Genomic DNA, 15526 nt, shown 5'->3' with positions numbered 1-15526 from the left:
GACCTCAACTGTGCAAGCACACGGTGGAGATGCCAGGAATCTGGGGGAATTCAGGAGGACTTGTCTCCCCAGAGCTCAGAGCAGCTGGGATGGGTGCAGGAGGCGGCCTCCTGGCATATACCGGCCTCTCTAATCTCCCCTCCACCAGTCCACTCGTTCACTATGCCCCGAGCCGGTGAGAATAACTATGCCATCTCCGAAGGGGACTCTCCTCTGCACAGCAGATGCTTGAAGGACTGACTGCACAGGAAGCACTGTGTGAGGGTCTCCAATAGTCGTCATAGTGATCACTGCAGGCCTGGCCTAGCCCATGGTGGCTTCCCATAGGTGATGCTGGGATGGGAGCTGGATTTGGGTTTGTGGGGAGGGGAGAGAGAGCCCTCCGGGAGTCCACAATGAGCAAAAACCCAGCAGCCAGCATGGAGGAGGGCTTGCCTTGGGAAGCCTGCACTGATGGGCCAGGGGCTGAACCCCTAAGGGATCTTCGTGTCCCTCTGGATACAAAACAAGGCTCCCTAAATGCTGCAAACACAGACACAGAGCCTCGGCCCTCAGAATCACACTCACTTTCTGGAGAAACAGGAAAACAGCACCGGAATGCCATAAAGTTATCGAGTTCTTTTTTCTTTTTATTGGCAAAGTAAATATATTTTTATGAAGGACCAAAGAAAATATACATAATTGTAACATATGTACACCAGCTTTATAGATTTTTTTAATTTCAAATGTACACAAATGTTGATATGTTATTAAAAGATATTTTATGTAGATGTACCTATGTACAGCTTATTTACATACATTCATAGGATGTGAAATAAACCTGTCAAAACAAGCTAGTTCATTTGATATTAATTTCTAGACAAAATAAGGAATGCATTTCTAAATCAGGATTCGGAGGCTCTATCTAGTTCGTCTACACGCAATGCAGCCTGCTCCCCTCTTTTCCCCAAGGTGATCCTGGAGGCTGGTGTCTGGATTTGTCTGGAAACAGGACGAGGGGATGAGCCATGCTGGGTACCTAGACTGCACCTGTCTGCCCCGCACTGTTTAACTCAAGCACATGCACTGCCAGACACCCCCCCCCCCCCAAAGAGGGGGCTTTTCACCCTAATTCCATTATCTGCCCAGAGGCCAGGTTCTAAACCCCTGACGGCCCTTCCCGTACCCTCCTCCTCCTCCTCCTCCTCCGGCAGTCAGGCTGAGCCAGAGGTCTGGGACCAAGCCACCCTCACACCACAGTGCAGCCCTGGACTTCTGGCCTACTTCCTTCTTCCCAGCACAGCTCCCTCTGGGAACTGACATTTCAAAACGGCACATTTCTTCTTCTGAGCAAAAAGCGCCGGCCTTGGCCCAGGCAGGGAGCCCAGTGGGAGAAGGTCCAGGCTCCCCGCGCCGCTGCAGCACAGGCCGGCCCGCTGGAAGGCACGAAGGCACAAAGGCGGGAAGGCAGGGCCCCCTGCGCGGGTGCTAGGGGCTCAGACCCCAGGGACCCGGGCGTGGCTCTAGGTCTTCCCGGGAAAGGCAGCGGGCCGGGCGGCTCCGGTTCCCGCCTCCCAGGCAAGCCCCTCTCTTCCTGCACCTCCCGGGCTCCAGAAGGTGGGTTTGCAACATCGTCACGTGCCTCTGAAGAGGCAAATAAATTATTGCTACAAAAGAACTGGGCGGGTGAGGGGGCGGGGCCGGCGGGCGCTCAGTTCACCGCGCGCACCGAGCGGCTGCTCCGGGGAAAGCGGTGCACCTTGATGTGCTTGGAGAGGTGGTCGCTCCGCGCGAACTTCTTCTCGCACACGGGACACTGGTAGGGCTTCACGCCCGAATGCGAGCGCCGGTGCCGCGACAACTCGTCCGAGCGGGAGAACCTGCGGGACACGCACGGGCAGCGGTCAGCGAGACCCGCCCCGCCGGACGCCCACCCAGAGCGCGGCCGGCAGGTGCAGGGCTCTACGCACGGGCCCGGCAGGCGCGGCCCCGGCGCTGCTCCGGCTCCCGAGAACTTCTGAATCCATTGCTGAAAAGTCACTGTCCCAAGCCCCATCGCCCATCCCCCCCCTCCAGAACTGCCAGGAAAAGGCCCAATGCTGCACGGCGGTCCGCTCTCAGGCATCTGGGCCTGCGAGCAGCTGGTAAATATTCCGATAGGCGATCAAGCCCACCAGAGTCCGGGATTACTGCCCACAGCCCCCTCCCGCCCGGCAGTGTGCAGTGGGGTCATCCTGGCCCTGATACACCTCGCATTCCCTTTCCCCCTTAGGCTAGAACTTGGGGCTTCTATGAGCGTGTGCGTGGGGAGGCCTGTCCAGAGCCGAAGCTGAAGCCTGGGAGAGGTGTCTCCCCGGCCCTGTGGGGATCTCCCGGCTCCTCCTGCCTCCATTACAGCAGAGGTGGGGGTCTTCAGACTTGAGTCACCACTCCAGTCCCAGACACCGCTTTCCTGAAGGCTGGGCCCCCTAAAACGTCACCAAACAAAACCATGCCACTGCAAGGTACTTCTGAGAGTTTAAATGGTTCCCCTGCCACTTCCCTCTCTCGGCCTCAGCCTGCCTGGGAGCAAGTGCTCCCATAGCCCAGAGGCCACTGAGAATGAGCAGCTGCTAATGCCAAGAGGTAAGGATCTGAGCTGGACCACAGGGCTCAGAATGTTGTCACTGACTTCAGGGATTTGAAGCTCTCCCCATCCCGTGACCCTCATCCTGACAACGAGATCCCACTCGTCCCCCTCCCCTGCCACATACTGTCTTCCTCTTGCTCCATCTACACGGACCTATCCTTGGTCCTTCTTGCCACAGGACATTTGCACATACTTTTTCCAGTCCTGGAATGCTTTTCTCTCCCCTCTCCTTGCTGCCTCCCCCATCTGTTAGAACTTAGCTCAAATGTCACTTCCTCAAGAAAGCCCTCTGGGACTGCATCCCATTCTAGGCTCCCACAGCACTATATGCACCTCAATTTCCTGGCCCTGCCACTATTGTAACTTTAAATTCGCTTCCAACTTCTTAATGAATGTCAGCCTGTACCACTAGACCATCAGCTCCATGAGGAAAGATGTGTGTCTCGTTCCCTGTGGTCCATCCCACAAGCAGCCCAGGGCCTGGTGCATGGCAGATGCCAGCAAGTGCATTCACGTGAGAGCGTGGACACAGCAAGCACCTACAGGAGGACGAAGGACTGTTACAGGGCACTCTCAAATTCCACGGCATGCACAAACATGCACATGCATGCACACCATGCAATGCACGCAGACACACCCATACACACCAGCTACCCATGTGCTACATAAGCATGGGTGAACTGCACACACATGCGTCCACTCTACACAGGTGCACAGAGTGTGCACACGCACACATGTACACATATGCACATCATGTGCATGGGCATACGTGTACCTACGTGAGCACACACATGTACACACACACAGGAACCGGGACCAACAGTCCCTTCCCGAACCTGGGGCCACACAGCAAGAGGTAGGTTGGGTGGAACAGCTGTCCCCAGACCAGCCAATGTGTTGGGACCGGTAGCCTACCTGTGGCCTGACCCTATTGGTGGAAGCTTTAATCCCACAGCCTGCCAAGAATCAGAAGGACACAGCAGAACATTCCCTGAGGAAGGCTCGAGGTGGGCAGTAGGAAGGCCTGAGCACCAGATAGGGAGCCCAGAAGCACAGAAGACAGGCGGCTGGCACTCCGCTTCATATCCCAGAGCGTCAACTGAGGCTGCTACAGAGCAATGCTCTCATCCTATCTTTGGAGCTGTGGAAGACTGGCCCATTTGCCAGATGAGGAAACCAAGGCTCAGCATGATGAGGGCCTGATCCAGCATCCCCAGCATGACAGAGCAGCCAAGGCGGGAGCGAAGATCCTGATCCAGCTCCCTGCTGTGCCTGGCCTCCTCCACATTGCCTGGCTGGGCGGTATATCACTGGAGCCCTGAGCCAGTGAGGAAGCTGCACAATGCACCCCGGCAGTCAGAGCCTGGACTGTGCTCTCAGGCCAGGGCCACCTGCCCCAGCAGGAGCTGCACATACAGCTTCTATACAGGTGGGCCTGCCCAGGGCAGGGGTAAGCAGGAAGCCTGCTTACCAGAAACAACACCACCAGCAATATCTGAGCCATCCTGGGCACGAGGCACTGGGATTACCTTGCACCTTTCTGGCCAGGGAGCCAGGATCAGTCCCATAGGGTTGACAACACCACAGCAAGGGCTCAAAAGGATAAGGGGCTTGCCAGGGTCAGAGCCAGCAGAACGGCAGGATCCTTTCAGGTCCCTACCCCACCAGGAGCCCCGGTGTGGTCCTGGGCAAGATTTCCTCACTCATCCAATGAAGACTTTGGGATTCTGGCCCACCTGCTGGGACTCGTCTCAGAGGCCAAAGGAGTTGACACAATGGCCACAGTGGCCCTCTCATTCTGGGCACATCATGAGAGCTAGGCCTGAGAACAAGCTGTCCCTACCTGCCAGCCTCCTCCCTGCTGCCTTAGGGCCCTGTGACCTGAGCGGTCCATCCCTGGGAACTGAGCCCTCAGAGGATCCCTACCTCACACCCTCACATTCTCCCAGACAGCAGCCACTGGAGGAGCCCGGGGACCACATAGTGGGAGGGGGGCCGGGTGGCTAAGATGCAGGCTCTGCAGGCTGTGAGCTCTGCCACCTATGACCAGGTGACCTGGGCAAGTCACCAAGTTCTGTGAGGCTCAGTTTCCCCACTTGGAGACGTGGAAACGACAGATCTGCCTCGGGGGACTATGCGGATTGGGGAAGGTACTTGAGGGTTTACAACAGTGCTCAGCACGTGGCAATGATTCAGTGACCGTGAGCTCTGATTACCTACAAGCTGCTCAGCGCAGAACCTGCTCCTTGGTGACATCCAGGAGCATATGGGTCAGCACCATGATTTGTGCTGCTGAGGTACTAGAGAGGGAAGCAGCCCGTAACATCAGCCCCACCGCTGGCACACACAGCACCTTTGTGCAAAGTGCTCCTTCCATCAGCCAGAAAGCCATTATTGTAGACAGGTCTCAAGGCCTGCAATGGGCATGGTGCCCCCCAGATTTGTACAGTGTACAACCTGTCCAACACCACTTGGGGGAAGGGGTGAGAGAATGCCTTGTTGAATAAGGGCAGCAGAGACATGGGAATGAATCGGGCCAGCAGTGTACCACCAGGTCTGAATCCTATCCTGGCTCTGGGGCCTCAGGCCCACAGGCTCCCTTTTCTGGGCCCCCTGTGTCCCCCAGGGATGACCGCAGTACCTGCCACACAGGACTGCTAGAAGTTATTAATATTCATATTAGCTGTGGAAGGAGGGGATTCTTACTGGATAGAATGGCTTGGCCATTCCGGAACAGGATGTTCTGCTGCCGTGAACAAAAGGGGCCTGTGTCTGAGAGCATAGCAAGGGAACTTCTAGGAAGGCGGGCAAACAGCCACTTCCCAGACAGACTGGAACAGGCAAAGTCTGGTTTCGGCCCCATCAAGGATGCCAGAACCACGTCACAAGAAGGAAGGGGACAGAGAATACTGGGTTCAGGATCAAAAGCTGAAGGAAGTGGGGGGTTGGTGACCTGGCAAAATGATGACCTGGCTGTTGCAGGGGTGGGGGAGTGGGGGAGCCACCATCATTTCACAAAGGGGCACAGGACACAGGGCCAGAGCCACCAGGAAGATAGGTGGCCTTGGGAGTGGTAAACTCCCCATAGGAGGAGGCAGGCAAGTGTGCAGGGGTGCTGCCTGAAGACCAGCTGCAGGTGGAGGTCCTCCGTCCCAGCACTGGGGCTGGCCATCCCTCACTGGAGGGTACGCAGGGGGCTGGAGAGAGGTCCTGAGTCTGGGTGTAGGAGGTCAAGGGGCAAACAGTCTGGGCTGGACTCCGGACGCTGCCACTCATTAGCTGTGTGACCAAGGAGAAATTACTTAACTCTTCTGTGCCTCAAATTCCTCCTCTCTAAATGGGGGCAGCATACTGGTGCCTACCTTGTGGACTTATCTGGCGCATTCAATGAGTTACTTTGGAATGTTCAGCGCGTGCACGAGAGCTCTGTTATTGCTGTTGTTACTGTTAGCTCTTTGCTCCTCGCCCAGAAGCTTCACATCTGAAAGAGCTGATGGCTTCGTCGGGGAGAGAAGACGCCCAGCCATCATGGTACCAGGTGCGCAGGGAGAGAGGATGAGGGAAAGGCCAGCCGCGTAGCTGTCCAGGTGCGAAAGGCATGCCCACCAGACTGCTGGTGGGACAGGGTGGGGCTGAGGCACTTGCTTGAGGGCACACCCAGAGCCACGCTCACTAGCTCCACCCCTGTGGGCCCTCTGGGAAATGCAGACTGGTGCGCCCATGTTACGGGGCTGTCCTGAGGGCTCAACGAGCTCATTTCTGTGACATGTGCAGAAGAAAGCAGGGACCATTGCAAGATCGACTACCATTGCCATCAGGAGGGAAGTGTTGGAGACAGGGGGCACACAGAGGGGGCAAAGAAGGTGGGGGCCCGAGTGGGAGCCTGCACTGTGCAAGGGAGGCTGGCCAGCAGATCAGGCCAGAATGCGAAGTGTGGATAGGAATCTAAGAGTACCAAGTACATGAAGAGGCGAGAGTAGCCTCATAAAGTAATGGGCTCCTCATGGCAGGAAGTATACAACCAAGTAATGGGGATTTGTGGAAGGGATTCCCACTCTGAGCACCTTAGGGTGGTGCCCAGAATACAGTCGGTGGCCACAAAATGTGGCGCCCAACTGCCATCATCACCACTACTTCTGCTGTCCTGTCCAGATCAAGCTGTCCCAGCGCCGGTCGGCCTGCCTGCCCAACTACTGCAAGGGCTCCCTCCGCATAGAAGGGACACACACATCTCATGTACATCCCCAGGGGTTCTGGACTCCCGAAGACCAATGAGGGACTCTTGCATCCTCAGAGAAATAGCTCTCCCAAAACACGTACCCTCAGCTGCCTGTGCCTCCATCACGTGTAATCCCAAAAAGGCCAGATCCCATTCCAGGGGAACCCTGGGAGAAGCTGGGGAGGCCTTTGAAGGCCTAGGAGTGGCTGGAGGCAAGGATGGCCCCAGGGTCAGTTCCACAGGAACTCACCATGCCAGACACATGCCATGCCTTCCCCTGCCAAGTGGGTCCTGGGCAAGAACAGTGCCAGGACCCAGACAGTGGCAAGGCTGAATCCCCTCCACAAATCCCACTCTTGCTTGCACACCTCCTACCATGGGAAACTCACTATCTCCTGAGGCTGCGGTGTTGGGGATGAGATCTGCCTCCCTAAGATGCGCTCTGGGCTGAGGATTCTGTCTGTTCTCTGAGACAGCCCAGAAAGCAGGTCCCCTCCTCCTGGGGGAATGAGACAAGTGGGTAGCCTTCCCCAAGGACCACACCTTCCTCCCTGTAGCCCTGCCCAGCCTCATCCCAACAGGAAAGGCCACTCGCCAAGAGTTAGCAGTGGCCAGGGGACAGTGCCCAGGAAGGTGAGCCCATCAGGAGTCGGACCAGTGCTCTGTCCAGCCAGATGCCCGACCCCTCCCAAGAGAAAATGCATCTAAGAGGAGTCCCTGTTGAGTCTGGGCCACCTCCGAAACGATACTCTTCTCAGACTCTGCCCTTGTATGAGTAACAGTGCCACCAATGAGAAAGGGGTGGTGCCGAGCACCCCTGCGCCCCTGGCCCTGAGAGGAAGAGGGAGAGAGCAGGCCCCCCACTTCACAGATGGGGAAGTGAGGCTTGGCCAGGGGGGAGCTCCCCGAGAGCACATAGCAAGTCAGAAACTGACACAGGCTGAGGCTCCCACCATTGCCACCAGCTACCCCCCACCCAAGGTCAATGGCCCTCCCTTCTACAGTTGAACACCTGCCTCTATGGCTCCAGTGCCTCAGCTTCCCCACACCCCCAAGCTCTGACCACCAACACCGCATACCCACCAGTGTACCAGGTCTCAAAGTGGCCCTGCAGGTACATCTGTCACCTGGGGGCCCACTCAACAGACTACAGCAGAGGCTGAGAGAGGGATGTGACACCAGCACCAACACCCTATGGGCCTCTGGCAGAAGCCCCGTGGGCCTGTCTGGTGGGTGCCTCTGGAGCAGTGGCTGCATGAGACCCTTCATCAGGAAGGGCCTCCATAACCCAAGACACTATTTGGGAAAAGTCTCTTCCTTGGTCAGCTCAGCACTCCACGGAAAGCGGCTGCAGGGTCACATCACATATTGCAGTCAGGGCCTCAGCTGGCCAGGACTCTGTGGCCAGCACCTCCCAACTGGGGCCAACCCTCCCGACCTGCCGGATGAGTCTGACCAAGAAGCTGCCAACTGCTCCCTGTAGGCCACACCCACACAGATGCACACGCACTCGCAAGGTACATGACATGCGTAGTCCTGCAGCACACCCAGACACACATGAAGAAAGCAAGTACACGTAGGTGCACACGCAGCTACACGCCCACTTGTGAGGTCTGCACACAGAGGGGCATGCCCGGTCGCTCTCTCACGAATGCTCACAAAGCGCCGGCCACAGCAGCCCTGGCAGTAAAGACCGGGAATGTGCTGGTAATCCACACTGCACCCACCCCCAGCCAGATAGGCCAGATTCCTGCAGGGTAGGTGTCCTAAAAACTGGAGACAGCCCAGCTGTGGTGCCCCTGAGGGTGCGAGCGCCCGGCTGCCTGCTTTTCAGGGGAAGGTGCACCCAGTCCACCTGAAGGGTGATCTGGGGACCCCTGGGGGCCCAGGTGAGGGTGACCCGGGGGGATCCCATCCAGCTCTGCCGTCTGCTGGCTGAGCAGCCCTGGAGCAAGACTCCGGCCCTTTGAGAGCTGGCTTCTCGTGTTGCACCACACAGAGTAGAGTCCGGGAGGACTCATCCACCTTTGGGCAGCACCCCCAGCCTGGTCCTCCTTCACAGCTTCCCAGATACACCTTCAGGTACCACAGGGAAGCAAGGGCCAGGCCCTGTCCAGGTGTCTGAGGATGTCCACAAGTGAAGCTGGTCCCTCCGGTCAGAAAAGCAGCATTTTTTCGGGATGTGACGCCTCTGATGCGACCCTCTGGGCCCAAACCCCATTTACCAAGTGGTGTGGCCTTGGGCAAGTTACCTAGCTGGTCTGAGCCTGTTTGCTCAGTTGTAAGGGTAGCACTTGCCCTTAGGGGTTCTGTGAGGCACTGAGGGAACAGCGCACACAGGGCCACAACCCCATCTGACATACAGCCCCCACTCCATCATTCTTAGCTGCCATTGTTACTACTAAGAGAGCCCTTTTGCCATGGCCCAGCCCCTCACCCGCAGCAAGCCGGACCAGGTCATTATGAACCTGGAGACCAGGTGGCTTCAGGCTTCAGTGATCAGTAGGGAAGCAGGGACAAGGAAGCCTGCGGGCAGCCACACCAGCTCTGGCCCCGCTGCCTGCCCGCCCCATCTCCCCTTCCTAATCAGCCTCATCTAATAGTGAACTGGGCCTTGACCACACCCCCAGGGGAGCAGAGATGAGCTGGCCGTGCTCACGGCCTGGCCTGTCACCTGTCATACTGACCTCCAGCCGCAGCCCGGCCAGGTGCAGGCAAAGGGCTTCTCGCCTGTGTGCCGGCGCAGGTGCGCCTTGAGGTGGCTGCTCTTGGTGTACATCTTGCTGCAGCCGGGGAAAGTACATTTGTGCATTTTGATGAGTTCTGCCGCTGGATTCTTGGGGAACTTCTGGCCCATGAGTAGGCCGGCGGGGCCAGGCCCCAGGGGTCCCGACCCAATGGGCTTGGCAGCGATGGGCACAGGGGCGATACGCACGAACTTGGAGGGCAGGTTCACATTGGAGGAGGGCACCACCTGGGGCACCAGTGCAAAGGTCTGACCCTGGATGTTGACCAGAAGCTGGGCTACCTTGACACTTTCCGGGGCCTGCCCAGGGGAGGCAGGCTCATTGCCCGACTCCTGCTTCACCTGCACAGGCTGGATCTGCAGCAGCACGGGGATGGGGCCGTCAGATGTGGGCCCCCCACCCGGACTCTGGCTGCCACCCACACTGGCACTGCCCAGAGGGGGAGTGCCACGCTCTCTCCCACTGGACCCAGGATGGAGGTGGTTCCTGTGTGGCCCGGCTGAGAGCTGGTCACAGGCCTCCAAGTCCTTGCTGCTGCCCTCTGGGGCCTCCTTGACCCCCAGCTCCATGTTCTCCTCCAGAAACTCTTCAATCTCCTCCAGGGTGGGCTGGAAGGGCCTTGGGACGTCATCAGGGTCACCCACAGGAAACTCGGGGAAGCAGAAATGTTCCCCCTTCACAGGTGCTGGTGCCCGCCGCCAGGACCCCCAGGCCATGGGGCCACTGCTGGCCCCAATGCCACTGCCACCGCCACTGCCCAGTGTGGCCTGGGACAGCAGGAAGTCCAAGATGCTATCCTGGCCCTCAGCACCCGGGCCACCGCTATAGCAGGAGCAGACTGCTTGCGAGTCCGGGCTGGCACAGGAACAGAGGCTGGAGGCGTCACTGTCATCCTCGGAGAGGGGCGAGGGCAGCATGTGGTACGCCCGCCCACCGACCAGCCTGTCACCCAGATAACCAACTGGGCATTTCGGTGACGAGAAGGTCTCGTCCACTGGAAGCAAGTGGTCCACCATGCTGGCCTGGCCGTGCCGGTGGCGGCTGCAGAGAAGAACAAAGGAGGCCTGGTCAGAAGGATGGCATGCTCACCTGCCACCTCGTGGGCCTGTGCACCGCCCCCCCCACCTCCGCTGCCTGCCCACAGTCTCCCATTGCCAAATGCCTGGATCCTGTCTCCATCCCATCCCGTGGGAGAACTCTGTCTGCAAGAGTGTTTTCCGAAATTGCACCACCTGTTTGCAAAAGAGCGCTCTCCAAGCCCATTGCATAATCCAGGGTACTTTTGGTTTCAAACAGGTTTTCCAGAACAGTTCTGGGAAAGAACACGTGTGTATCTGTGAATGATTGAGTGTGTGCACGTGTGAGCGAGAAAGTATGCAAGGAGGATGTCTGTACCCTGAAATGGCCAACGTTGGGGAAGCTTGTCCAGCTGACTGGAGTGGCTGCACTTCTGAGGACACCTGACCTCAGCTTCATTCTTGACTCACTGGAAGGGGGCAGGAGGATGGCCATTTGCCCCCTGACCCTTGTGTTGGTTGGAGCTTGGGTAAGGTTGCCAGATTAAACAAATAAAACTGCAGGCCACCCAGTTAGATTTGAATTTCAGGTTTTAAAAAACAAGCAACGTTTAACATAAGTATGTCCCAAATATTAAATGGGATATGCTCATATTAAATTATTTTAGGGGCATCTGGGTGGCTCAGTCGGTTAAGCGTCCGATTCGGCTCAGGTTATGATCTCGCAGTTTGTGAGTTCGAGCCCTGCATCGGGCTCTGTGCTGTCAGCTTGGAGCCTGGAGCCCACTTCAGATTCTGTGTGTGTGTGTGTCTCTCTCTCTCTCTGCCCCTCTCCTGCTTGTTCTCTCTCTCAAAAATAAATAAACAGAAAAAAAAATTTTTTTTAATATTTTATCTGAGATTGAACCTCAACTTGGCAGTCTATATTTTAATCAGACAAGTTGAATTTGTGCCTCCCCCGCAAAAAACTTAAAGACCCATATGCACCTGCTCTCACCAGCTCTGTTTCCCCATCTGAAGGGAGAGACCTCATCCACCCTCTTGTTCTCGGACCCCTCCAGCCTCAGCTGCCTCCTCTGTGAAGTGGGAGAGGCAGGGACAGAACAAAAGGCTCTTGACTGTACCCAGACACTTTACTGAGGCTTTACCATGGGGTGGACAGGGCCCTGCCCCACAGTGATAACTCACAAGGGCAAAAGTGGACCCAGGTCCCAGAGTACTTGCACGGCTATTACCCCATGTGACTACACGACCACCTAGTGGGATGAGAGAGAGGATGCCCTTGGCCTGTACCCCATGGAGCACTCACCACCTCAAGAAGGCCCAGCTAACTCCCGTCTTCCCACTAGACCGTGAACTCCAGGAAGGCAGGCTGCTCTGCTGGGTCCCCACTGTGTTCCCAGCTTCCGGCATGGCAGCTAGTTCCCAGGAGGGCCTCAGGGAACATCAACAGAGAAGAGAGGGGACATCTGTGTCCTCTGAAGGCCATGCTAGGTCCGGTGTCCAAGGAGAGTCAACAGTGTATGGCTATGATGGAGCCACCTCTGTGGACCTTTGTCCCCGCCCAATGACCAGTGAGGTTGGGGAACAGGGAATGTTCCACGTCTAAAACCAGAGATTCTCTGCTGCCTATCCCCACTCTGCACCCACTCCTATGCTCTGTCTCGAGGGCCACTGCTGGACTTAGCACACAGCATACTCTATGGCCGACAGGTCTGTCCATGGACAGAAACCTGTCAGGGCCAGGATCATCATCAGCTGCGACCTTGGACAAGTCCTCACTCCCTGAATCTCAGTTTCCCCATCTATTCCGGGCCCCAGTGACCTCAGTTCCCCACTAATCCAGGAAGCTTCATGCAGCTCCAGGAAGCTAAGGCAGGGTGGATGCCTTTGGCGAGTCCATACCCCAGGGCAGTTTTGCCAGGAGGATATTTGGCTCTTTAATTGTTAATACTCATCTGAGGATTTAAAACTGGAAGTTTTAAAATACATGCTATTCACCCAATCAGGTGCCAGGAAGGAATAAAAGTACCAGATAACGTGAAGGGCAACAAGGCTGTGCGGAGCCCACACTGGGCCCTGGGCCCCCCCCCCCACCACTTTGGCCCACCCTCTGAGCAGGGGGCTCTGCTCTGGCCTCTGCAACTCAGCTGGGCAACCTCGGGCAACTTCTCTGTGTCCGGTCTGTTGGCTAGGGATGCTGCCAGTAGTGCCTAGCTCCCAGGTTACTCAAAGAGTTCAATGAGCTAACACCAGGTGAACACTTCCTACAGTGGCTGGCATGCACTCAGGCGTTGGTCAGTACCAGCCATTAGGATTAACCTCCAAATGGGTGAACACGTGGTCTTTGTGCCTCTCCGATGTGATCCTAAGGAATCAGAGGGACTCCAGCCTTCCTAGGACCTAGGAACAGGCCTTAACTAGTGGTTAAGAGGCAGATCAGGCCATGTTCTTGCCCACTTAAAACTCTCCCCTGAAATGTGATCACCAACCGAATATTACATGATAGTAAGGAGTTAGTGTTCATATTTTTAAGTGTGATGATGGTATTATAGTTGATAATTAGATATTCACAGATGAAATGGTATGAAAAGAAATAGTGTGGAGGGGGGAGGAGTAAGTACGGTAGGGTAGGGTAGGAGAAAACATCCAATAACTTCCCTAGGAAATGTGACCCCATCTTCTCCCAGCACCTGGGCCTTGCCCATCTCTCCCACATCTCACCTCACCTGCTCCACTCCACCTTAACTGTGCTGTCTCTGTGGGCCCCTCTTCTCCCAACACTCCAAGTGGGAGTGCCTTATTTAGAGCTCAGCTCAGAAGACACTGCCTGTGGGGCTCTCCCCTGACCACCATCTGTTAAATCATCCCACACTATTCTTCCAGTAGTTGGTAACCAGGGGGGAAATCATCTTGGTTATGGGTTTGTGTACTTTTCTGTTCACCTCCCCACCAAAATAGAAGCTATTCTGACTATCCAGTCTGCCACCACCCCGGCCTCCGAAACAGGACCTGGTAGAACACGCTGGTTGTGTGAGAGGTGCTTGGGGAAGTTGGGCAGGGGGTGCGGGTGTGGGGATTCTCCCAGGTATGGAATGGCCAGGGTCAGGCAGCAGGGTTTTCAGGCAGGGCTGGTCAGCCAGGGTTGCACACTGAGGCACTGAAAGCAGAGAAGGGGTTCTGGGACACCCGGGGGCACTGGCGATAGAAAAAGGGCCCGCGGGGGCTGGAGGAAGCCGGCTAGGAAGCTAAAACACAGCAGCACATGGCATGGCCAGAAGCACAGGCTGCGTGCAGGGGGAGGGGACACGCTGTTCCGGGCACCGTCCCCGGCCTACAGCCGGACTCCGCCCCCTCCCCCCAGGCCCGGCCCGGCCTGCTGTTTATCCTCCCGGGGACACAGCGGCTGCAGGAACAACATGTAATTGATAACAAGCCCAGCGCCGGCCAAGGGCTTGCCATTGGGTCAGCGTGCAAATCACGGGGGTGGCGGGTGGGGGCCGCCCTTCAAAATAAGAGTCTCTGGTCCCTGCGCCACCCGCAGGCCCCAAAGTCGCAGAGCCCAGGCGTTCTCCCACCTGTAGGACGGCGGGGGCTCCCACGAGCCACCCGGTCCTTGGGGGAAAGGTGATTTGAGGGACTAAGGCATTTGGGGATTTTTGTCACCTTCCCAGGGATTGGGCGAGAAAACAGCCCCCCCGGTGCCCTGGGAGGGGGGCTCCTTAGGGAATACCACAGTGCGGAGGTAAGAGGGAACAGCACAGCCACGGTGGGTGGGGGTGGCCTCTCCTCTGCCCCTGCCACCCCTTGGCCATCGTTCTGCTAATGTTCAGTGGAAAGCAGCAGGGACTCTGCGTGGGGAGTAGAAGTAAGAGGTGTGTGAGCAGTGCGGGTGTGCGCGAAGGGGTGTGAGTTCATGTCGTGTGACTGTGCGTGTGCGGGGCGTGGTGCGCGGCAGCGGTGTGGCTGTGCCGGAGCGTGTCCGCGACATACTCGCGCGTGGAGCTGGCGTGGGTGCCCGCCCGCGTGTGGGAGGAGCGTGGGAAAGGAAGACCCCTCGGTAGAGCCCGGGAGCGTTGCCGGCCAGGCACCATGCCCTCGGCCGGTGCCCCTCTCCCAGAGGCCACGGCTGCGGTGACCGACAGTAACCCCTCCGCCACAGCCCCCTCGTCCCCCCTTCCTCGGCCCCCGACTGGCCGGCGCGTTCGCCGGCCCGTTCCGGTCGCCAGGCCCCGCCGGTGCCCGCCATATGGGAGGGCCGGCTCGCAAGGCGCGCAGGACCCGCGGGGCCAGGCGCCGAGGCAGCGGCCCGGACACGCGCGGGGAAAGTGCCGATGGGCACGGGGGGAGTCACTCTCGCGCGGGCTTGTCCGACCCCGGGCCCCGCGCAGGGGCTCGCCCGGCTTCTCCGGCGTTTCCTCCGACACTGGCGCGGAGCTCCGGACAGCGGCGCCGGCACCCGGCCGCACCACCAGAGCCCAGCCGGCGTCCCGCCACCCCACTCGCGTCCCGATCAGCCCCCTGGGCTCCCCTCCGGCCTCCTAGAGCCTCTCCCACCTGAACTTGGAGCACGCCCGGCTGGCGGCCAGGCCCCGGCGGTCCTGAGGCCCCGGGGGCTGGGCTGGGGGCGGCGGCCTGGCTCCCGGTCCGGCGGCGGCCGCGGGCCCAGCCGCGGGTCCTGCGCTGGCTCGCTAGCCCGCTGGCCCGCGGGTCGCTGCGGCGGAGCACTCGCCCGCCGCCGCTCGCTCTGCGCTCACTCCCCGCGGCTCACGTGACGCCGCGGGCGCCGCGAAGGCTCGCAGGAGGCTCGGCCCCGGCCGCGCGCCCCATTGGCCCGCGCCGCGCGTCACGCGCCCCGCCCCGGCCCCGGCCCCGCCTCGGCCCCGCCCCCGGCCCCGGCCCTGGCCCTGCCCCCAGCCCCGGCCCTGGTCCCGCC

At 58.5% G+C, this 15526-nt stretch overlaps 1 protein-coding gene across 1 annotated transcript; it reads right to left on the bottom strand.

Moving 5' to 3' along the window:
• Positions 1–641: 641 nt before the first annotated feature.
• On the bottom strand, positions 642–15344 carry KLF15 (KLF transcription factor 15). The gene is made up of 3 exons (XM_047850576.1): positions 15148–15344; positions 9515–10615; positions 642–1859 (listed from the first exon to the last, which is right to left on the bottom strand). Exons 2-3 carry the CDS (start codon positions 10588–10590, stop codon positions 1691–1693), a joined length of 1245 nt encoding a protein of 414 aa, XP_047706532.1. The 5' UTR covers positions 10591–10615; positions 15148–15344; the 3' UTR covers positions 642–1690.
• Between the last annotated feature and the right edge of the window lie 182 nt (positions 15345–15526).

The sequence above is a fragment of the Prionailurus viverrinus genome, chromosome A2 (genome assembly GCF_022837055.1).
Source record: "Prionailurus viverrinus isolate Anna chromosome A2, UM_Priviv_1.0, whole genome shotgun sequence".
Taxonomy (NCBI): domain Eukaryota; kingdom Metazoa; phylum Chordata; class Mammalia; order Carnivora; family Felidae; genus Prionailurus; species Prionailurus viverrinus.
Note: the sequence above shows the minus strand (reverse complement) of the source record. Positions and strands in the feature narration are given on the sequence as shown.

What these genes read in the sequence shown, in the direction of transcription:
- KLF15 (XM_047850576.1), bottom strand. Translation starts at nt 10,590, where the DNA reads ATGGTGGACCACTTGCTTCCAGTGGACGAGACCTTCTCGTCACCGAAA. An exon ending in TGGCCGGGCTGCGGCTGGAG is followed by an intron (nt 1,860 to 9,514) that starts GTCAGTATGACA and finishes CGTGTCCCGCAG; the next exon opens with GTTCTCCCGCTCGGACGAGT.